Consider the following 23,394-nt stretch of genomic DNA (forward strand, 5'->3'; position numbering starts at 1 on the left):
TATTCCTCATGGTGCAGTGGAACTGAGAGCAGTACTGGGAATTTTTAAGTGTCCATCAGAGATGGTCACTTCCTGCTCCTGAACCTTTTACCTACACAGTAACAGCCTCATGACTGCTACCTCAGATGAAGAATCATTTCTCCCATGACCATGTATCCATCTCCACATGATGAGCACTGGGCACCAGCTCTATGCCAGCACCACCTGATGAAAGGCTGAACTCTATCGTAAAGCTACAGCCTGCATATGAGTAGTTTGTGCTTGGAATACGGTTTTAATGTTTTCTTTGGGGCTTAATTTATTCTTCTCCAAGCCTTTAATAAATCAAATATAAGTATCTGACTGGACAGTAACAGTTTTCAGAGTAAAGGGAGGCCAGCAAGTCCAGCCCTTTCCTGACAACTTAGAAAGCAAACAGTGTTCAGAGCTGCAAGGGTAGAAAATGTGTTACTTATGGATACTACTGTTCCCTTTGAGTGTGCTTGGCAGACTTGCCAAGTATATTGGTTTATTTTAGGGCTTTTCAGGCCCTCAAAAATTCCCCCCATCTTAAGCAATAGGCATGATGTGGTCTTCAGCAGCAGAGGTGAATTTCAAATGCTATGTGGGGCATAGCAGAGAAGGGATACTTAAAAAAGGGACTGTGGAAAGAGGATTGTCTCACCACCTCTGGTGGATGGCTTCCTTCAAAGCTGAGGTCAGATCTCTCTCTTAACACCCAATCTTACAAACTTCTCTGAGCCACAGGATGAGAAGGCCAAATCTTTCAAGGCAGGCAGTTAAAAGAGGGAATCATAGAATGGTTTGGGTTGGAAGTGACTTTAAAGATCATCCAGTTCCAACCCCCTGCCATGGGCAGGAACACCTTCCACTAGATCAGCACTGTCCAACCTGGCCTTGGACACTTTCAGGGATGGGGCATCCACAACTTCACTGGGCAACCTGTTCCAGTGCCTCACTACCCTCCTACCGAAGAATTTCTTCCTGGTATCTAATCTACAACTGCCCTCTGTCAGTTTGAAGCCACCACTCCTATCATATCCTATCACCACATGCTCTTGCAAAACGTCCCTCTCCAGCTCTGTTGTAGCCCCTTCAGGTACTGGAAGTTGCTCGAAGGTCTCTCAGAGCCTTCTGTTTTGCGGGCTCAGCAACCACAGCTCTCTCAGCCTGTCTTCACAGAAGGCTGGACGCAGCACTCCAGGTAGGGTCTCACCAGAGCAGAGGGGCAGAATGCCCTCCGTCGCCTTGCTGGCCGCGCTGATTGTGATGCAGCCCAGGACAAAATCGGCTTCCTGGGCTGCGAGCGCGCCTTGCCGGCTCACGAGCAGCTTTTCCTCCAGCGGAACCCGCGGGTCCTTCTCGGCGGGGCCGCTCTCGCCCCGCACCTCCCTCCCCGCGGTGTCCCCGCGGCTCCACGCCGGGGAGCGGGCAGGACCAGGACCAGGACCGTGCCCGTGCCCGGTGCGCGCAGGTGCCGGGAGCGCGGTGCGCGCTGCCCGCCCGGCGGGCGGAGCGAGTGGGGGCGCGCACGGCGCGGGAGCGCGGCGGTTCCCGCGGGCTTTGTGCGGGAGAGGAGCGCGGAGCGGCGGCGGGGCCGGCGCTGATGTCACCGCTGCGGCGGGAGCTGCCGCCGCCCCGGGCCGCTGCAGCCGCCCCTCCGCGCCCGGCGGAGCGCGGGTAGGCGGCGGGGGCCCAGCGAGGGGCTATGCGGCTGCTGCTGCTGCTGCTGCTGCTGCTTCCACCGCCGCCCCTCCGCCCGGTGCCCGCCGGTGCCCGCGGGGCTGCGCCGTCGGCCGCGGCGGCCGGGCATGGTGGCGCCTGATGCGGGCGGTGCGAGCGTGAGCCGCCCCCGCAGCCCGCCGGGCCCGCCTTTGTCCGCGCCGGGAGCATGTGGGTGAACCCCGAGGAGGTGCTGCTGGCGAACGCGCTGTGGGTGACGGAGCGGGCCAACCCCTACTTCATCCTGCAGAGGAGGAAGGGGCACGGCGGCGATGGCGGCGGCGGGGGACTGGCGGGTAAGGGCGGCGGCGGCGGCGGGCCGGGGTCCGGGCGGGGCGGTGCCCGCGGTGCGGGGGGGGGGGGTCCCCAGGGGATGCGGAGGCGCTCCCCGATCCTGCCGCCCTCCCGGTGCCCGGGCTGGGGGCGCCCCGTCGATGCTCAGGTGCGTGGAATACGCACCTGAGATTCCCGTGAGGATTTACGCACTGGAGCTTTGTGGGGTGACCCCCCCGCGGTGTCCAGTGGCTCCGTACATCGGGCTGTGACTTGCCCAGATTCCGGGAGCGTTTTGTTGTTGAGCCTCTAACACGCCTTCTTTAAAAGGTTTTAAAGACCTCGTTGTAATTCATGAATTAGAAGAGATTTGCTTCGGCTTCTCCGTATTCTCCACGATGTCCTTGTGAAGTATGTTCCCTGAATGCTTTTGTTTCCGGCTGCTGGCAAGTGGAGACGCTTTTGTAGATGTTTGGGTCATAAGCATCTAAGCCTCGATAGTACTGTGCATATCCATTTGTCAAGACCTTACACCCTTCTTTAGGCAATGTATGTACATATCTGCATATTGGGGATACAGAACCCAATGGTACTTCCATTGGTACATTTTTGTATATTGGAGATACAGAACCCAGTGGTGTTTCCACTGGTACTTCTTGAATTGGTACAGAACAGTCAAACTCATTCTCTGAAAACCTGTGCTTTCTTCTTTACCCACTTCCATGACAACTAGTACTTCAGGCTAAGCAAAGTAAGCATATGGACTACATCTGTATTTGGTGCAAGGTCCTGTACATATTTACCAGGAGATTAAGTGTTTCTTCGGTCTTTGAATGCTCTATGGACTTGTAAACAATTTATAATCAGAACTAAAGCATTGCTGTGAAGTGTGTTTTCGTGGAGACTGCCAAGGTCTTCAGTCTATTTCAGTGTTGTGTGTTGATAAACCACCTCATTTTTGTGTGGGAAGTGACCAGCAGCTACTCCAGATTGGCTGTAGATTTTTAATTATTTTTTAAATCTTTTGAATTATGGACAGGGTTGTCAAATCAATAAAAAGACATGTGCCTTAAAAGTTCACCCTTGCTCTATTTACTGAGAAATTCTTCTCAGGCTCCCCTTTCATGGATTGCCCCCCGGCCTTTTGAGATCTGACAAGGCATACTTCTACCTTTCTGACTTTGTTATCTTTGAATTAGAGATAATTTGAGATACCCATCTATTTTCCAGTCATTCCTCAGTTATTGGGGCAACATGTTGAGAATTTAAGAGTTTTCTCCTTAACCTGTTTGCACAGTGCATATATACCTGAGTCTTCTTGTAGTTGTTTGCTTGGTGATACCACTGTACAGATGGAGAGATCACTTTTGAAGATTTTGTCCTTGAGTGGGAGTAGGATTCATAAATGTGCAGTTTTTTTTGTAAAAGCCAGATAAGCCAGCAGCATTTGGTAGAAGTTCAGAATACAGAAATAGTTCTTTGTTTCTGCATTTCCCCCCTGCCCCTTGGAATGTAAATATTTGTTCACTGTATCCATTATTTTAGTTTGTGAATGAAGTCTGTATAGTGGATATTGTTTAGGAGGCAAAATTTCTACATGTATTTTGAAAACTGCTTTCCATGTAGCTTTTATTAGTTCCTGTGCTTTGCCTGGAATTGCAGCAGCGGTTGCACTGAGGTAGTAGCAATAAGGCAACTTCCAGGGGGTTTGTTTGTTTGCACAGAGAAGAGCCAGAAAAATATTGTACTTTTTCCAGTATGCTGCCAAACCCATAACTAATCAATCCCCCATTATTAAGTTATTGGTGCTGTCAGTATTTAAAGGGCTATACGGGAACTTGTTAGACCACGTGCTAAAATGACAAGAATTTTTGACACAGTGGTCAATAGAAGGTGGAAGAGGAAGGAAGGAAGAATAAAAGAAGGAAAGAAAGATGGGGATGTAGAGTGTGCAGGCCAATCACAGATCGGCAGGCACAGTAATAAGTGGAACTTATGATTATTTGTTTTTTCATGGAAATACTGGAATTTTACACTGGTTGTTCTAACAGCTGTGGTCTGCCCATTGAGGGCCAAGGCAGGTAGAGAAAGCCAATGGGTTGTTGCCAGTAGGGAAGACTGGTAAAAGCAAGGTATTGAGGGACCTAGCTGATCCTGAGGGTTCAGAATAAAAAAATCTGCTGAAAAGGTAAACAGGATACATAATTTGCAGCAATGATAGCATTTAGGATGACCCTGTGGAAGTTCTGTAGATGATATGATACTGTTCTTGTGACAGAGCTGGAGGTTATCTGATCAAAAGTAAGGAAACAGGAATAAAAAAGAACCTTTTATGAATGGTGGGTTAGGGTTTTTTTCTCCGTAATTGTCCTTTCTGTAGTGACATAATGCTGAATTTTGCTCAGATATAATCTAAAAAGTTATCCATCCATGAATGTGGTATAAAATTTGGCCTGGTTGCTCTGTGGGAAACTGGCTTATGTGTCCTTGAAACTGTCTAGAAATACTGTATGCAGGATTTTACACTGTGGTGGGGATGGCCTGAATGCATATTTGCAAGAGAGGATGTAAATACAGCTGTCCTTTATTTTTTATTTTTTGATCTAACATTTTCTGACTTGTACTCCTTCATTATTGACTCTTGAAGTCATTTGTCTTGAATTGTCGAATGACAATTGACTTTCAAATTGATGAGACTATGGGGTTGATGACATTACCTGGCTTCACTGTGTAACTTAAGCAGTGGGTAGACAATGAGAAGCATTGATTTTCTGGCAGAGCCCTCAAATCTAGATTTGCTGTGAAACTACCCCATCAGCAAACTGATCAGGGTTAAGTGTGATGCCCTTCTCTTCATCCGTGATCATGTCAGGTTTAAAAGAACTTTAGCTGGGGCTGCTCTGTAATGCAGCTGAAGGAAGAGGCAGAGTGCTTTCATGTGGGTGAGTGAGAATGAGGGGGGAAGACTGGGGACAGACCTCTTTGGAGGTGGATGGAATGCTGTGACTCTGAAAATGAGTCTGAAAGGCATGAAATATCTGCCACGGTCTCTGTGTTACCCGTCTTCCATCACTTAACTACCATCCTATGGACAAAGGTTGCCGTCATCAGAGCAAAGTCTGGAAGGCCTCATCTTTCAGGTCTTTTGACACATCTCAGTTTAAAAACAAGCATTTTATATAGCCTTGGGGGTGGTGAAAGTAATTCCTGTTGGCTTTGTGTTGGAACTGAAGAACAGTACTGGTGTTATCTGTTCTCCTGGATCCACTCTGAGTGCTGCAACCCTTTGCAGAAGGAGTATCAGTTGCCTTGGGGGAAGGGGTGAAAAATCAGCCCTTTTACACTGGTTCTCTCCTCTTGACCTTCGTTTGTGTAACTGTTGAACAGAGAAACACTGTTTAAATGCTTATTTGGACATTGGAGACACTTTTCCCACTTATTTTAATATTGTATTGTAACAAGTTAGAAGAATTAGGATGATCTTGTTAGGTGTTAAGGGAGTGATGATTAGTGAGTCCATAGAAGTCATCTCTCCTAACAAAATGTATTTGATCAATAATTTTTTCAGAGACACGGCTTTTCTGCTAAAAGTCTTACTGAAGTAAGGTCTGTACTCATTTAAATTTTTGTGTCTATGTCGGCACCGGTCACATCGGGGCAACTTTTCTTTGTAAGCATGGCTTAACTGAAGGGTTGCTTGGGTTTTATTTTCCTTTTAACAAAAGGAAAATAGGAAGGACTTGTGAATTGGATTTTAAATTGGATTTTCATAGCTATTCTGCAAACTCACATTATCTTGCATCATTGCATTAATCTTCCAGGACAAGAACCAAAAAAAAGTGTATTTTGCTACTTTAAAAGTACTTAATGATTGATGAACTTTCTCCTAAATTAAATTGTTTCATGCATTGCACATAATGCCATGCCCATGTATTGCTTCTCTGTGACCTTTGCTCAGGAGTTTCGTCTTCCCTTTTTTCACCAACAGGGGAAAAAAGTATTTTCTTTCCTGTTATTAGTTTTCTCAAAGGTGTTGGATGTTTTTAACCTTTTCTCCTTCATACATATTCTACTTACTTCCCTGGGCAGCCTGGTAGTTTGGCCTACATGAAATAATTCCTTCTCCAGAAGAATCTGGTGTATTTTTTTTGCACAGCAGCCTGCATGTGCTGAAGCAGAGGTGTTTGGAGAGAAGGTGAACCCAAATCCCTACCATCATTTGGGCACTGTGCCCTGTATGATAGTATTACTTTCATGGATGTAAGGATCTTGAACATACCATAAAGTTTATAAACACTAAAAGGCTCATGTTTTTAAGTGTATCTTGCATTCAGATGCGACAAATAGGTTTAAAAATGTCTCTAACTGCTTTCTGCTATACTGGGATAATGTTTCCCAAACTCTTCTACTTGGAAACATTATTAAAAGGAATTAGTGAGAGTAACAGTGGATGGCAGAGCAATGTATTCACTTGGAGCTTACAGGAAGAGAGACTGAGGGTGTGGTACAATTAACTTGTGGCTACTGTACTCCTTTTGCGTGTGTACATTTGTGGGTGAAGCAGAGATGAATTCTAAGTCATTTTGTTTAAAGTGTTATTGTAAGATCTCTTTGAATCCCAAGGCAAATAAATTGTTCTTAGCTTGAAAGAACTGTTTTTGGGAGTGAATTATTTTGCAGACAGGGTATATTTATACTTACAGCTGGGACAGTGCATGCGTGAGGGATGCAGTAGGAGTTTATAAGTTTATGAGGTGTTGCCAAAGATGATTCAAATGTTTAAGCAGAAGAGAGCAGATGGAAATTTACTGACTTCTGGTGATAAAAGAATCTGATGAAGTACTATCTTTCTCCCCAGATATTTTTGCAAAAGGAGTTATTGTTTAATTTCCACATTGGAAGAGCAGAAAGGAGGGGTTCTGAGGTTGGCTGGCTGATGTGAGCTTTCAGTGTCAGATCTAATACAATTTTTAATACTGTGACAGTGTTCCAGCTTGAAAGACTTTTCTGCGGCCTTGCTGGACAACACAATTAGTAGATCAAGTTTGGAGATAAGATTCTGTCTTGCTCTCAACCTGTCAATTCAGAGGATTGAGGAAGAGGTTGCTTGAAAACCTGTTTTTATACTTAAGGTTTAGAAAGTCTTTTGGCCAGCGTATCATCTGCCTGAACAAAGGATGGTACATGCCTTAACAAACTTGGCACTCTCTGCCCTTGTTAACTCAAGCAGTTAAGATTTTGCATGTCAAACTTGGTACACTTGAGTAGAAGGCATGTGCTTTTTCTGATACTTGAAATGTAGTTATTTATCAAAATGGATGCAATTAGCATAACCAATAGGGGTGGCCAGCCTATCTATCAGCTTTTCATGTTCATGTCAACTCATGGAGTGGAAACCAGTCTCTTTTGCTCCACTCTGTCATTTGGCAGTACCCCAAATCTGCTCTGATGCTTCTGAGCTTTTCCTTAGGATCTGCTGTGGGTGTGTTCTGCTTTTTCACAGTAGTGGATTTCCATTTCAAGAGAACATGCAGATGTCTGGGGTTGAACTGCTGTTTGATTCACCAGTCTTTCTGTTGAATTCCCAGACGATTTCCCAGTTCCTCAGTTGGAAGGTGTCTCACTTCCTACTTAAAGGTTCTCTTGATCTCCAATTCTTGCAGCAAGGCGCTGTTTGCACAGGCACAGGGCCTGAGATGTTGCTTGGTGTAGCTTTGCTTTCCCTACTGTAATGCTTCTTGGTCAAAGACTTTCCTTGAATGATACTTCACCTTTTACCCTGTGAGTAGTGTGACCCATCAAGGCCTCTGAGCTGAGCTGCCCTTTGCCATTTTTGCCTTCTGAAATAACATTACTGCTTGACACGTGGAATTCCAGGATGGCCTGGTGTTTCTCCTGTTTATAGGAAACCCTGTTGGAAATGTCACGCAGGATCACAGAATAGTAAGCAATAAATGTCTAGGCCTCTTAGTAAATTTCTGCATTATGCCATAGTTTGTGTTGCTTACAGGATTTTTGTTATTGCTCTTTAGTCCCACACTGAAAGGTGTAGAAGAAGTAGCACTTCTTCACATCAGTTTCCATATTTCCATCCCTCCACTATCCACTTATGAATCCTTGTAAGAATATATCTTATTTCACAGGGGTTCGGGCCCTCTATAGGGGGAGTTCTGTGGAATTAAAAATGGTTCCACAGGGTATGCCAATATATACTCAAATGTTTTTGGAACTTAATAAAAACTCATATATTGTAATTCAAAATTTCTTCTTGTAAATATTTGGCATAGGCAGAATCCACTCAGTTTTCTCTGTTCTTCCCTAGGATTTGTGACTTCCACTTGTTTTTAATCCATCATAATATCACACTATATATGGCTTTTCCTGTAATAGACAGGAGTTGTCCCTGCTACCGATGCTATTGAAGTATGATGATACAAAATGTATAAAGAGCTGTAAGCATTTGGCTGAAATCTTGCTTTTCTTTCCCTCTTTGATCACTAATCATCCTCCTGTTGTCTGATCAGTGTTGATATTCAGAAATTTCATACGCATTTTTGCCTTTAAATCTGGTACTTAGGTAGGCTTAGGTTCTGGAGGACTTCTTGATAACCTTTCCATTTGTTTTCTTTTCAAAAGAATGATTGTAAGTATTTTCTAGGCCTGATTTCTGATTATTTTTTTCTAAAGTTTCCAAGTAGGGATGTATAAATTTGTTCTACAGCAGTAGTTTTAGTGTCACTTAGTAATTTTTAAATTTTTGTTGTTGTTGTTCTTTCCTCACGGTCCTGTCTTATGTTTTCCCTCTGCCTTTTCCAGTATTTTGTTAGCCAAAGTTACTGAGATTTTTTTGTTCAGCATCATTCATTTCCCTGGTAAAGTGCCTCCTCTGATAGCTTATTGAAATCTCACCTATCAGCAGGTATTCAGTCAGAACAGTTAGAATTTAAAATTATCTTTTTCTGAAACTATTACTTTTCTTCAGGTTTAGCTTGTATTTGACCATACTGTGCTTCAGAACTGTTCTTTCTTAGTTAAACCTGAGTTTACTGTACACACTTCGCAATTTATACCAGTGATTTCATTGACTAGATTCAGTTTACAGTAATTTTTCTTGGGTTAGCAGTGGTGATGTTTGTTTGGGCCTTTTTCTGTTTTGTTGTGGTTTTTTTGTTTGGTGGTTCTTCTTGGGAGTTTTTATGTTTGGGGTTTTTTTTGTTTTGTTTTTATTTGGTGGTGTTTTGTTTTTGTTTCCTTTTCCTTAAATGGCTCCTCCTTACTTGATATGTTCCTTACTCTTACATAGTTTCTCTGAATGGTATATTGGTGCAGATGTACTTGATTTAAATTTTGCTCTTGGATGAAATCTGTTTAATTTGCTTATGCTACTCTGAGAGAATGGGATACTTAAAATAAGTAGTTTTGAGTGAAATTCAGTGACTTCACTGCTGCTTTGGTCAGTGATACTTGACATTGCTTTTCCTGAATGTTTTGGGGTTTTTTTTACATATTTATGAATAATTGTTTATATTAAACCAAAAGTAGTATAAAATTCATTTTCTTCAGGACTGGGAGATTATTTATTTGAGGTTTTGTCCAAATATCAGTTTTACTCTGTGTTGTAAGCTTTCACATACCTGTAACTGTCCAGCATAGCTTGTCAGTGCTCATCTCTCTGTGTTTTCCTACTTCTGCTGGGTTTTGTTTCAGTTAAATTCTGGTGGGTTTGTTTCTGGGAATTTATTATTTGGATGTGTTCTTTTGGGAGTTCTTCGCCTGGACTTTTCATCATCTGCAAAACTGAGCCTCAGTGGAAATTTATTTTGGTTTTTTTTTAAATTCTTTTGCTTTGTGTGTATTTATCTGTGTGTAATGATAGATACAGAATGTAATGCACATTCTGGTTTCTTCTCTGTTGCAGAGAAAGCCAGTAAAGGTTTATAAGCCTGAAATTCTTTAAGTATTGTTTAGTATATAAAGGTAACCACTGACAAATGTGGTTACCCTTACACTGCTTAGGGCCCTTCACCTTACAGAAGAAGTTACAAAAAATTCTAAAAGCTGGAAGTCTAAGCCCAGTCAGATTTAGGTTTGAGTTAAGATACAGATTTTTTACAGGGATGGTCACAAGTCGTTAGGACACCTTGACAAGTATTGTGGTTGTAGTTCAATTGCTGATCACTTTAACATATTTGGAAGATAATCTAATTCAATTACAATTGTTAAACTTGTAGGTTGGATGAAAGCTTTAATGTTTGTTACTGCTTTATCCCTCAGTAGTCAAGCCAGATCATCACATTGGCCCTTCCTGAGCTTTTTTTTTTTTTTTTTTTAAAGATTAGTGGTTAGATTTTCCATCTTCCCTCATTTGTGTCCATCAGTCTGAAAACAGAAAAAGCAAGTACTGTCTGCTGCTTTTCTGGCTAAATGTCAGTAGAGGGACAGTTCATCCCCAAAGTCCATTGCACTGAACAGGTTCGAAAAATTGTGTAAAGGAAATGGTGGCTGGACAAATCAATGCTCTATAGAACTGCATTAGTAGAAAGAGAGAGCAACAAAGGCTGACGCTGGAGAATACTTAACAAATCTTAGTTTCAACACCTTATGTTGAGAGGAAAAATTTCTTTTTCTTGATTCCACATTAGATGCCCATGTAAGCAAATGCTATATAACCCACATGGAAAGACAGCTATGAAATAAGTCTTTAGAGTTTATTTTACCTTTGTTTATGTGAATGAACACCTGTAAAAAAACCCTAACCCTTCATAAAGTTTCAAGGGCAGTGTTCACAATGAAGAGGTTATATTCCTACTTTTGTGGGTATCATTACTAGTATTGAAAGTTTAACACTGTAATTATTTTTGAGTGGTGTATAATATTTACTATTCATATAGGCTTCCCCATGAAATTAAATCAAACAGAACTGACCCTCCCTGTTAAAAGGATTTGTCCATGGTATTATCCATGGAGTTCAGATGGTTGCTCTAGGTTGAGTTTTGACAGACAAGTAATTGGATGATCTCATCCTGTAATAACAAATGAGGGCTAATCACATGAGCTGCCTTGAGAAAGAATGGAAGAGTAATGATTCATTATAGTTACTAGGAAAAACAATAGCTTATACTATGTATTCTTATGAGTTATTGTTTTTATAGTCCAGGAAGTAATACTTAAACTTTAGGAAGAGTTTATTCATTGTCCATGAAATCAATATAAAACTGAATGCTCATGGTGCAAATATGACTTAAATCAACCCTATTGATTGAGGCTTTCTTGGAAATCAGCTGACATCTACAGTCTAAATAGGTCCCTTGGGTGTTCCAGGTTTATGACCAGAGCTCCTTCAGTGGAAGGAGAAGGAGTCATCATCAGCATGCTTTAAATACTGAGAACCTTTTAAGCAGTGTGTTTCTGATTCAGTGTTGGAATGTCACGATGCCTGTTTTGAAAAGTTCTTACAACTGGCACATGTGACATTGCAAGTTTTCCTAGTTGCGGTGTTGAGCTCCTACACAAATAGGCTGCTGGCATCCATGGGACTATTTGATGATAGCTCATGAGCGTGGCTCCAAGAGTCAGTCTGACCTAGCAGAACGTGTTGTGAGAGACTGTCAGGCTGTAGATTGTATTCATGTAGATCTGGGAGAAGGATACAGCAGGGCAGGGCTCTGCTGCTGGGAGTCAGGTGAATAACACATTTGTAATCTGGCAAACTGGGGGAAGGGAGGGTGTCTCTGCATGGCAACATTGCACAAAAACAGTGATACCAACTGCAGAGTGACCTCCTTCCAGCTCTGGGCAAGGTGTGATACAAGGTGGCACCATGTCACTGAGAAGTGGATGTATCACAGGTCACTGGAGTGTGCTGAAGCACCTCTGCTCTGAAGTTAAAGCTGAATCGGAAGCATCGCTGTCTGATACCATCCCAAGCTTTTTCATGGTGTTTGCTGTGCAACAAAGCTGCTGGTAACTCTTAAGCTTTGAAGTGTCATTATTTATTACAATTCATTGGCTTCAGTGTTTTAATAAGGTGTGCTAGAGGTAATACATAACCCAGATCCTCACTATTGGTTGGATATGTAATCCAATTTAGTCTGAGAGGCCAGTGTATTTTAGCAGGAAAAACGCCAAAGGCTCACAGATAGAATTGTAACATTGCTGTTAGGGGGAATGTGGAAAGGTGATAAAGACGCTTTAGTCTTTGTCTGTGTTTTATTTAAATTAAAGTGTGACTTTCCGTGAAAGAGGGTTACTGTTATAAGAAAATCCTTTGGTACTAAAAAAGATTGTTCATGTGTACAGTGCATAAACTCCCTTTTCCTTTAAAAACACCAGCAATCAATGCTTTATAAAGCAACTTTTTTGTGAAAGATAGAAGAATTATCACTAGTTATACTTTAAAAGAAAGAAAATAAAGAGGGAGAAGTATTCCTGCAGCAAAGATCTGTGACGTGGATATCCAAACAGTCACAGATATTGTGACTTACTACAGGTATTTTTTGTCCACATACTCTGAAGTATGTGTGCTTTCAGTGGTAACTTGCAATGTACCAGGTTGATTCTACAGCAGATCATCCCTTGATTTCATTACTGTTGGTGGGCAGTTTGTAATCAGTCTGGACTGTAAGTCATGTGGAATGCTGGTCTCCCAAGAGCAGGGCAGTGCAGTGGTGCTTGGAAAAATCTGAACTGGCTGAAGCAATTGGCTTAGTTTTCAAATCAAAATGACCTACCTTTCTGGAAAATATTCTTTGGTGAGATAGAAATAATTTGACTTAAAAGGAGTCTGTGTTATGCAGGAGGTCAGGCTTCATGTGATCGTAATCCCTTCTAGCAAAAAAACAGGTTGAAAGTCGGTTGCTAGTGTAAGGATACAAGTAGAGTACATCATAATTTAATGTGTGAATACAGACTACTAGTCTGTACACTTTCTGCAGTGGTTACAGGCTCCCCCTCCAGTTTATGACTAAATGTGAGCCACCACTGAATGTGGTCAGATAAGTAAAATGTAGTGTGATATCTTCCTTCAGCACAAATTGCATCAGGTAACTGAACCCCTTTCCAGTAATTCCCTCTAGTGCACTGGTTGTCCTTCCAGTAACATGATGCAAGAGCAATTTCCCAGGCCCCCAGCAAGTTGTGGCTTTGTATTCCCTGGTTCCAAGTATTACATATCACTGTTTTTCCTCTGCTAATGTCTATGTTTTACAGAAAAGAAAGAGAATGTTAAGACATTTTCGGGACCTTTGCTTTAGAATTCAAGTTTGCAAAAGAGGAACCAGACTATATAAAATGAAGGCTTTATCCCTTCCTTTTCCCTGTATTGGTATGGTTGCTCTAGAAATTTGGCAAGTGTGTCTCATGGGACTGTTCCTCGATATATGGTCGCTTGTGCTTTAGTGCCCTCAGGATCGGGGCTGCTGTAAGTTAGACAAATGTTAATCTTACAAATTATACCATGTGCTTTATTTAACCTTTGCTCATGAAAACATCACGCTTCAACAAGGGCTTGCAGATCTAGTATTCTTACATTGAGAATTTCTTCCCTTATTTCAGTATCTAGTCAGAAACCTGATGAAATAATGGGAAAAAACTTGCAATCAGTATAGTCATGTGATTTGATGCCTGGGTAATTTACTGGCTCTTGCCCAAAGGCCTGTCTAATCTAAGGAATATGATTCCTTGTTTCTGTTCTGTTTCTATAGAAACTTTTAGTTACTTAATCACATCTGAAAAGGTACTTGCTCTATGAAGAATTAATGAACACTATTAAAATGCTGTTAATAGTTTTGTGTTTTTTAATTTTCATTTCTTCTTCATGTAGAAATTCCCCAAAGAGATCATCAGCATGAAATGCTGTGACTTCATTCTGGTTGCATCACGTCTGCATTGCAAAAGAACCCCAACCAAAAAATGAATACCCAAACCTAAAAAGCCAGTGCTGACCTAACAATGCAAAACAGAACAGTTCCTGAAGGAGGGCAGACAGGTGTAGCTGCATGACTGCACAAGGAAATATTAACTGGTTTTAATGTTATAAAACCACATAATTTATTTTTTTAAAATATCACATGTATCATGTATCAAAATAGCTATGTGATGATAGAAGTAAGATTTTCCGGATAAACTGTCTGTTGTAATTATCTTGGTAATCTAGACTTTGAATTTCCATGAGATCTTCTGGAGCTCTGTGAATTTTCTTCCTTTAACCTCACTACACAGTTATTTCCTTGTCCTGTTTCCACTGCTGAAAAGCCCCAGGGCAACACCTACTTACTGCACCACTGGAAAGTATTATTTGTTTTCTTTTCCTTTCCTACCTCCCATCTGTTGTTTCAGTGCTGGCTTGTCTCTTTTGTTGGTGGTTTGTTTTTTTTTTTTATAGTGATTTCCATGTTTCTTGAATACATGCTTTATCTTACAATGTTTGGTGGCACAGGGGGCTGTTCCTCTCCTGTCTCCCATATCCAGGGGAGATGAAGGTAGGATGGGAAACTCTTCTGAACTTGATGCTGCTGCACCAAGTCAGTAGGTTTGTTCTGACTCCATGACCTTACCTGCATATCCCATTTTTCACAGCTGCAGTGCCCTCCTAGAACTAGGGGCAGAATTTGTTGGCAGGACCACCCACACGCCAACAAATTTGGAAATACAGCAGGAGGAGAGAAACAAGCACATTTTTAAAGAATGCAGAGAATTAACAGTGTTTCTGTAGCTCAGAGAAGATTGCATTTGGCCAGCATACAACTTTATTTAGATATTACATCATGCCTAGTGCATATTTAGTACTGTCAGTAGTCATGTGAAGCTGAAAAGCATAAAGAATCTTTGCTTAATTCTGCTGTGTTTGCAGCAAACCCGGATGATGAAGGCAGTGTAGTGTCTGGCTTGGTCTGAACTCCAGCTGAGCTCACTGGCAGCTTTAAGTGTCTGAGGATCTTTGCACTTGGTTGAAGTAGTCATGTGCTTTCTGGACCAGGACCATACTTGGTTTGTGAGAGTATATTTAACAGAAAAAACAATTAATTGAAGTAGCATTAACATTATAACCTACTTAATTCTCCTGAGTTTGGAGGGAGTCAGGGTGTATCTAGCAGGGCTGGGAGAGGAGATTGTTCAGAGGCAGCTTCTCAGTATACACCAGTAATCAAAATGTGTGAGAGATGAGGGTTTAAGATGGCAAGAGGAGCAACTAAAGCTAGTTAGACTAATGAACATTGGGATGTTTTACATTAACATTTTTGTTCGTATCCTATAATCGGCAGATAGCTTTGTAACACACCTTACTAATGACCTCATGTTGTGTCCAGGCTTGTTTCTCATGTACTTTAGAATTCTTGTATTAAAAAGTGGTGGATATTAAGGCATTAGGCAGAAAGAGTTACAATTGATCTGGCCTGTGAAGATCTGTATAAAACGAAATACAAATAGAAAACATAAAATGGGGAAATAGAAATACCCTGCTTATCAGTGATTTTGTAAGTATCAGTTTCAGTTCAGATTTAAGGGATCTACTGAGATGGAAAATGGGTAGTGCTTTTTTATCTTTGTGATATATAATGCAAATCTGAAAGAAGAACAGCGTGGGAAACAGTCTTCTGTACCAGTTGTGACAGAGGAGAATGAGGAACTAATAAAACTGACAGTAAAAGATGAAAACAGCCACTTGAAAAGAGAAGAAAACTTCACCAGGAGTGTTTTAAAACATTCATTTCAGCTGTTTACAAAAAAAACCCCTAATAAGTATCTGCAGAAAAAAAATCACCAGAACTTCATCCATTTTTTTTTCAATGTGTTTGAAATTTTTTCCAAACAATTGAAACAATTTGCTGGGAACTTCAACATGAAAATTTAAATCTGACATCTCTGCAGGGGAGATGAAAAATTTTTTTGGAGGTGAAAAGGGGAAAAACTTTTTATTTCTTTTAAAAATAAATTGGTCTTTCTTGTGGAAGAGAGTTTTGGGGTGTTAGAGTTTTGTTTTGTGTGTAGTTTATTATAAAAATAGGATCAAGAATTTGTGGAAATATAGTTAGGAATTATTGGTAGCTTTTGGTATGCAACTGTTGATGGCCCCCTCAGTAGCAAAGAATTCTCAAAGCTACTTCTGGAAAACAGTATGGCTTTGTCTTTCCCTAGTATCCTTTCATCTGGAAAACAGCTTGACTCTAAGGCATTTTGATCCTTTCTACCCTAAAGAATCAAACCATTAAGTAGCAAAATTATTTTTGCTGGAAGTCTTAGTTTTTCCTAGCCAACATTCCAGTTTTGAATGCTTTTAGGGTGTATTGTCTGGGGGTTTTTTGTTGGTGTTGGAGGGAGGGGGTAGTAGTTGGTGGGGTTTTTTTCCCCGGGGCTCCAGCAGTATATGAAACACAGGAAAGAACTAAATAACTTTTGAACATGATTTGATAACACAACTACCTTCTGCTTTGCTTCAATTTGTTTGTCTTTATGTTAGAATTGAGGTACATTTAAGAGCCAAAGTCCTGTTGAAATGGAAGATTTTTCCCTGCTGGGTCACTTTTCCTCTTTACAACATAAGACAACAAGCATTTTACCATGGAGGGTGAAATGGAATGGGGAGGGGCTGCAGAGGCCCCTTCTGAGGGGATCTTGAATGGTCTATCACTGTTTTCATCATAATTTCCTGTTCCATAGGTCTCCTTGTGGGTACTCTTGATGTCGTGTTGGACTCCAGTGCCAGAGTGGCACCATATCGAATCCTCTACCAAGCTCCAGACTCCCTGGTCTATTGGACTATTGCCTGTGGTAAGGACAAATACACTGACATGGATTTTTATTCTTCCTGGATACTGTGTCACATACTTTAGAGAGCATCCTTCCTGCTGAGCACAGTCGTTTCAGGACAAATAAATGGGTCAGGACGAAAACCTGCTCTAGTGGTAAAACTGAGAAGCTCACGAGCTTCTAATAGACTTGAATGCCAGAGTGTGTGTGTGTTATGCACAGTGACCGAGTAAAACTAGGAATGGCCTTGCAGTAGGGACAGAAGCCTCTGTTATTTCCCACTCTTCATCTCCCAAAGGTGTTCCCAGGCAAGTAGTATAGTATCCATTCCTCCTTCTTGCATGCTCTTTTCCATGCCCATGGCTCACTCCTGCAGCACTTCTAAAGTGCAGCATTCCTGGGTGATGGGGTATCTCTAGAGAGGATGGTCAGAGGAATACGTGGGTTATAGGCCTCAAATTACCCAGACAGGGCACCTGGCTTCCCTTGCAGTGGTAACCAGGAAAAATATGCAGCCCCAGCACTCACATGAATATATACAAGCTGATAGCGTTTCCTGGATAGTGAACTCAGTCTCCTCCAGGATAAATACCATCTAGATCCCAGGGATGCCTACCTCTTAGGTGTTTATTTCAGCCAGTGTGTGGTCCTTCTAAATATGATGTACTTGAAAATTCAGCAAGATGGTAGCTAGGTTAAATACAGAAGTGTGTGTTTTGGTCATTAATGCTCCAGCTTGGTCAGATCTAACAGTAAGACTGCTCCTTCTGTCTTTATGGTAGTTAGTGAAAACAACTGCGTTTTGAAAAACAGTTGAATCATGAAAACAATTTTCATACATTAAATAGGACTTTTGATTGCATCAGATCCTGTACTAAATCCTTGTTTCTGTGGTCAGGTACTGATTGCAAGTAGCATCAAAGAAAATGTAGTTGGTCTTACATTTTGTTCGCTGGTTTTGTGTCCGGAGTTGAATGCAGGAGATCAAGGTCTCTTGGCTTTGATTTGCCAAGCCTGTAAGGTCAGATCCTCCGTTTGGTAGTGTTGCTTTTCAGTCTTAGCAAATGGAAACTTTTCCATGCAACACCTCTAGCTCAATAGTTTCAGCAGCTGTTTTAGGCAACATCTAAAACTCTGTTCATTTGAAAAGAAAATTGAGAAAAGAGGGAGATGAGAAGTGCACACGTGTCTGTCATCTCTTTAATGGCCTCGTAACCCCCAGCACCCACACTGCTGCCTGACTTTCAGAAACACTAGTTAATGAAGCTCTAGGACTCTTCTGGCCTAACAGTGCTGTCTCACCAGTGCACATTCTCTCAACAAAAATTTTGCCGTTTAGATAATTTGGATGACTTTTCCTCCGGAAAAATCCCCTCTTGGGAAGGGAAGAGGAAGAGGAATGAGTGAAGGTTTCCTACGGATGTAACAATGTTAGCAGTTCAGAGCAGGCTCTGTTCTTAGGAGCATATGATTTGTGTGTCTGACAAAGGTGATATCAAACCTGTGTCACATTCTGAATCCAACAGAAAATTTTTTAATAGCTTGTATTAGCACAAGTGTTTCTTACTATTTTTGATAGTATCAGACCTAAAAGAAGGCATACATTTAAAGAGCCTTTTCCCCCCTCTAGATCTATTAGTACCAACTCCCTGAGGATTTTAAAATTCAAATAACATAATTTATCTTTTGTGACATGTAATAGTAAAACCAGATATTAATGAAATTGTCAATATTATGAAGGTTTTTTCCAAATCTTCATTTAACTTCTTCCTTTGTACTGTCATCTTCTCTGCTGTGACCATAAAAAATGCATGTCAGCTTTCCATGGTTCTCAGTCATGAGAAAGAAGTTTAAAAGTACTTGCCCATGTGTTTATTTATGCTATTGGTGCACAAGTAGAGGTAGTTGCACATAAAATCCCTTTTTCCTTTCATCCAGATATCAGTGTGCAGCAATTAGTAACCACCTCTATCCCATGAACTTGAAAGGGGGCAACTGAGGACACAAGTTTTTTTGCTGTTTGCAGACTCCCTTCCAAAGAAAACAAGTTTGGAAACGGGCCATATGACTTTACTTTAAGTGTATTTGCAGGTTGTTTTGCTTGGTGCCTATAGACAATGACTACAATTTTATACCTACAATGTGTGTCCTCAGATAACCAGGGGCATAAAATGGAGGGCAGATGAGTTATGGCCCCAGAATAAAAGAATGCACCATTCATGTAGAAATTTATGGTGTTGATGAACTGTGAGAGTTTTTTTTCTCTTCTGTGACCGATATTGTGGATTTTATGTAAAAATATGGTACTGTGTTTACATTTAAGCTAGTATTAATAAACATGCTCTTCAATTATGAATCTTAGCCCTAATTGAAATTTGTAATGTAGTTAATGTATATATCCATGATTTCGTTTTGTGGAGTGTTTCTTGAATTTTTAGTCTCGTAATATCTGGTTGATGGCTTAGTTATTTTTGTTAAATTATAAGACTGCACTAGCTTAGTCTTGTCACCTGAGGGGAATAGCGTGGGTTTAACAGGGAGGTGAAATTTTACAGAAAGCAAATAATTTATCTACATAACCTTGAAGCTGAGCAGCCCAGGGTTCCCTAAGGCTCTGCACTGTGGTTATTTTATGAATTTGCAACTAAAGCAGTTCCGTCTGAACTGATCGAGGGTTGTTAAAATTATATGGGTTACTAAGGAGTTTAGCTGCATTTAGCTATGCAACTCGGATTTGTCCTGCATTGTCCTTCCCTGTTCCCTAAGGGTAGTGCTGGTTATTTAGTACTTGTAATCTCTTACAGAAATTTGTCATATTCTTCATCGCCAGCCAGTCAGGGAGGGGATTGTCCTGCTCTGCTCTGCACTGGGGTGGCCTCACCTTGAATAATGTGGCAGTTTTGGGCACTGCAATATAAGAAAGATATTAAGCTCATAGAGAGTCCAAAGGAGGGCAGTGAAGATGGTGAAGGGCCTTGAGGGGAAGCCATATGAGGAGCAGCTGAGGGCACTTGGTCTGTTCAGCTGGAGAAGAGGAGACTGAGGGGAGACCTCACTGCAGTTAAAACTTCTTGGGAGGGGGAGAGGAGGGGTAGGCACTGATCTCTGCTCTGTGGTGACCAGGGACAGGACCTGAGGGAATGGGCTGAAGTTGTGTCAGGGAAGGTTTAGGCTGGATATTAGAAAAAGTTCTTCACCCAGAGGGTGGCTGGGAATTGGAACAAGCTACCCAGGGCAGAGCTCACAGCACCAAGGCTGAGAGAGTTCAAGAAGCATGTGGACGATGCTCTCAGGCACATGGTGTGAATCTTGGGGATGGTGCTGTGCAGGGCCAGAGATTGGACTCAATGAAACTTGTGGGTCCCTTCCAGCTCAACATATTCTGTGATTCTATCTTCAGTAAAGAAATAATCTCCATCTCCAGTAAGTAGATGTACAGACTGACTCAAAGAAATGTGTTCAGGTTGACTAACAAGCATCTCAAGTAAGTATATCTGCTTGGAAGACAAATCTGGACATGACAGCCTCATCAGCAGTCTCAAGTTAAGCCATTCCTATTTCTTAGTCACCAGCTGAAACAAAACTGAGATCATACTTCTGAGTGTGTTTGAAAGCATGTTTGTATGACTTTTAAGTTTTCTTCTCAGGACTTAACTTGATCACTTTTCCTCTGTGCCTTCACCTCCTACCTTAGACAAACAAGCCTAGATGTTAGAAACCTAACCCTGACCCTGAGAGATGCTCCCATGTTGCTCATGCTGTTACTGCACCCCACCTGCTAGGCCACTGCCCCTTCTCATCCTCTCTCCAACTGGGGATATTAATAAAGTTTATTACTAACAAAATCAGAGCAGGATAATGAGAAGTAAAACAAATCTTAAAACCACTTTACCTCCACCCCTCCCTCCTTCCCAACTCTACCTCCTACCCCTCAGCGGTGCAGGGAGACAGGAGCAGGTGGGTTACGGTCGGGTCATCACAAGTTGCTTCGACCACTGCTCAGGGAGAGGAGTCCTTCCCCTGCTCTGGTGTGGGGTCCTTCCCACGGGAGAGAGTGCTCCATGGACTTCTCCAGCGTGAGCCTGTCCCACAGACAACAGTTCTTCACAAACTGCTGCAACATGGGTCACTCTTCTATGGGATGCAGTCCCTCAAGAACAGCCTGCTCCAGCATGGGTCCCCCACAGGGCCACAAGTCCCACTAGGAAACCTACTCCAGTGTGGGCTCCTCTGTCCGTGGGTCAGCAGGTCCCTGCCAGCAGCCTGCTCCATCATGAACCTCCCATGGGATCACAGCCCTGACATCCATCTGTTCCAGCGTGGGCTCCTCCCTGGGCTGCAGGTGGATCTCTGCATCCCAGTGGTCTTCTGTGGGCTCCAGGGGTACAGCTGCCTCACCATGGGCTGCACCACGGGCTGCTGGGGAACCTCAGCTCCAGCACCTGGAGCACCTCCTCCCCTTCCTTCTCCACTGACCTTGTTGTATGAGGAGTTTAATACACTAAGATAGGCAAAAACTTGCCAGTAGCAGAGAGAAAATAACCTATGGTTTAAGACATTGCAGCAAAAGTATTTTTTAATCCTGAGTGAACAAAGCAAAGAGAAAGATCTAGCTTGTGATGATGAATTGATAACTGGGGTGTAGGTTTTGGGTTGATTTCATGATCTGCTGAGACTTGGGAGAGTAAATAGTAATGTAGTGGAGTGGTGGTGAAAATGAGGTGGATTGTCGCAAGTTGAGAATAGTCAACCAAAGCAGGTCCATAAGAAGTGATGAAAAATAATTGATGAACCACAAACCAGAAATAGACAGCCTTAATAAATAGTTCATCATGATAGTGTGTCTGCACTGCTTGTCACTGCTCTTCAAGAGATAAGCAATTTTTCTGATGACAGTCTGGTTTTATATACATAGCTCATGCATTTTATCATTGATTTTTACAGCAGTTTAAAAGCCAAGAAGAAATAAAATAGTCTTCAGACCACCTCCTGAGCTCCAGAATAGTCTGGTTGCATCCAGTAGTTTTAAGAGGAAGCACCAGTGGTTCTGAAATATTGATTACATATACAGGCTATTCTGCAACATCATTTATGTATCCATACTACAACTAGAATTGTGAAATTCCCCTGGAAGTTGCACAGAATGTTGCATTCTGTTGCATTCTGTTGCCTTCTTGGAGTCGTGTTAAAGCTCTGATTGTATACTGTACAAAGAATATTGTTCCCCATCATTTGCTATTGAAGTAAGCTGAAGAAGTTATTAGCAGCAGCTTGTTGCAATTTAACCTCTTTCCAGTGGTTGTTTCACATGAGCCCTTATTTTGTTGAGTTCTGTAGGCATTATTTAGCTGGTAGGTCCTCTGTGAATATGTAATGTTTGTTTTCTGAAACTACTTAAATTTTGACAGAATTCTCTCAACATACTTTTTTGGGGGAAAAATTTTTTTTGATCACTTGAGTTTATTCTTCCTCCTGGGGAGGGGGGTAAAGGGAGATCCTGAAGAGCACCAAGGACTTTATTCTGCGAGATACTGAGAATGGGATCAAAATAGAAGTTATAATTATTACAATCCATCTAAAGTAAAATAGAAACAAAACTTTGTGTTTATAAACCCTAGTTCATACATGAAGCTTTTTCATCCCTTTCTATAAGACTTTACAGGCTACATGTATGCTGATTCCTCAGTATCCGTTATCTCACCTGACCCCTTTTGATCTCCTAAGGAAACAAGGGTCATCAAAGTTTAGTTTATTATTTCATCACTAAAAATAAACCACCTCTGACAACCATCTTCCCCTAAAAGGTACAACTTTCTTATAGGTCTTTCAACACTTCTTTTGAGGAAGGGACGTTGTAGTAGAATTGTCTGGAAAATGATCCCTTTTAGCTATTATTCTTGACATTTTGTCATTGTTTCATAATTTGGAGATGCATCTAATGGTGGATATTTTATGAACCAATGGTTGAATATACAACTGTAGGGGTTGTATTGTCAGTTCCTAAAAGATGCAGGTAATACCTTTCTAACTCTTTAATGTCACATTAGGCTTCTGAGTGTCGTCGTAGTTAGAATTCTACATGTAGGGGGCTTTTGCTTATGACACTGACATAAATAGCTTGTGCTTCTCACAGAATAGTCTTGAATGTTGCTGCCTATTTATTATGAAATTAAATACAATGGGAGAAAATTTTGGAATTTCCAGACATCTAGTGAAATCCTGCCTCTCCAGTTGCTGACAAATTTTCTTAGAGTCTTCTGTTTATGATTAAGAGGCCATTGATGCCGGTGAAAACCTTCTTTTGTGACTTTTGGTTGGGTTTTTTTTTACATACAGGTTGCTCAAGGAAGGAAATCACTGAACACTGGGAATGGCTCGAACAGCATTTGTTGCAAACTCTTTCAATCTTCGAAAATGAGAACGACATAAACACATTTGTCAGAGGAAAAATACAGGTAGTGTATATGCTACTATAAATGTTGTTAGTGATAAATGTGACTGTGGAAGGAAAACTGATGTGAATTCTAAACAAATTTGACATGGTAGTCCCTAGACTGCTCTGCATTTTTGAAGGAAAACCAGATGCTAAGTAGCAACATGTGTGTAAGAATCAGGGAAACTGGGATTAGTGCACGTACCTATAGCACTGTG

At 41.5% G+C, this 23,394-nt stretch overlaps 1 protein-coding gene across 1 annotated transcript in view; it reads left to right on the top strand.

Annotated features, from left to right (window-relative positions):
* The first annotated feature begins 1,891 nt into the window (after window positions 1-1,891).
* TBC1D9 (TBC1 domain family member 9) overlaps window positions 1,892-23,394 on the top strand; it is a 53,594-nt gene continuing 32,091 nt past the window's right edge. Inside the window, exons 1-3 of the mRNA XM_027652665.1 lie at window positions 1,892-2,018; window positions 16,654-16,764; window positions 23,080-23,198. Of these exons, the coding sequence (XP_027508466.1) occupies window positions 1,892-2,018; window positions 16,654-16,764; window positions 23,080-23,198 (357 nt within the window). The remainder of the gene's footprint in view (window positions 2,019-16,653; window positions 16,765-23,079; window positions 23,199-23,394) is intronic.

The sequence above is a fragment of the Corapipo altera genome, unplaced genomic scaffold (genome assembly GCF_003945725.1).
Source record: "Corapipo altera isolate COAL_440 unplaced genomic scaffold, ASM394572v1 69, whole genome shotgun sequence".
Classification (NCBI taxonomy): Eukaryota; Metazoa; Chordata; class Aves; order Passeriformes; family Pipridae; genus Corapipo; species Corapipo altera.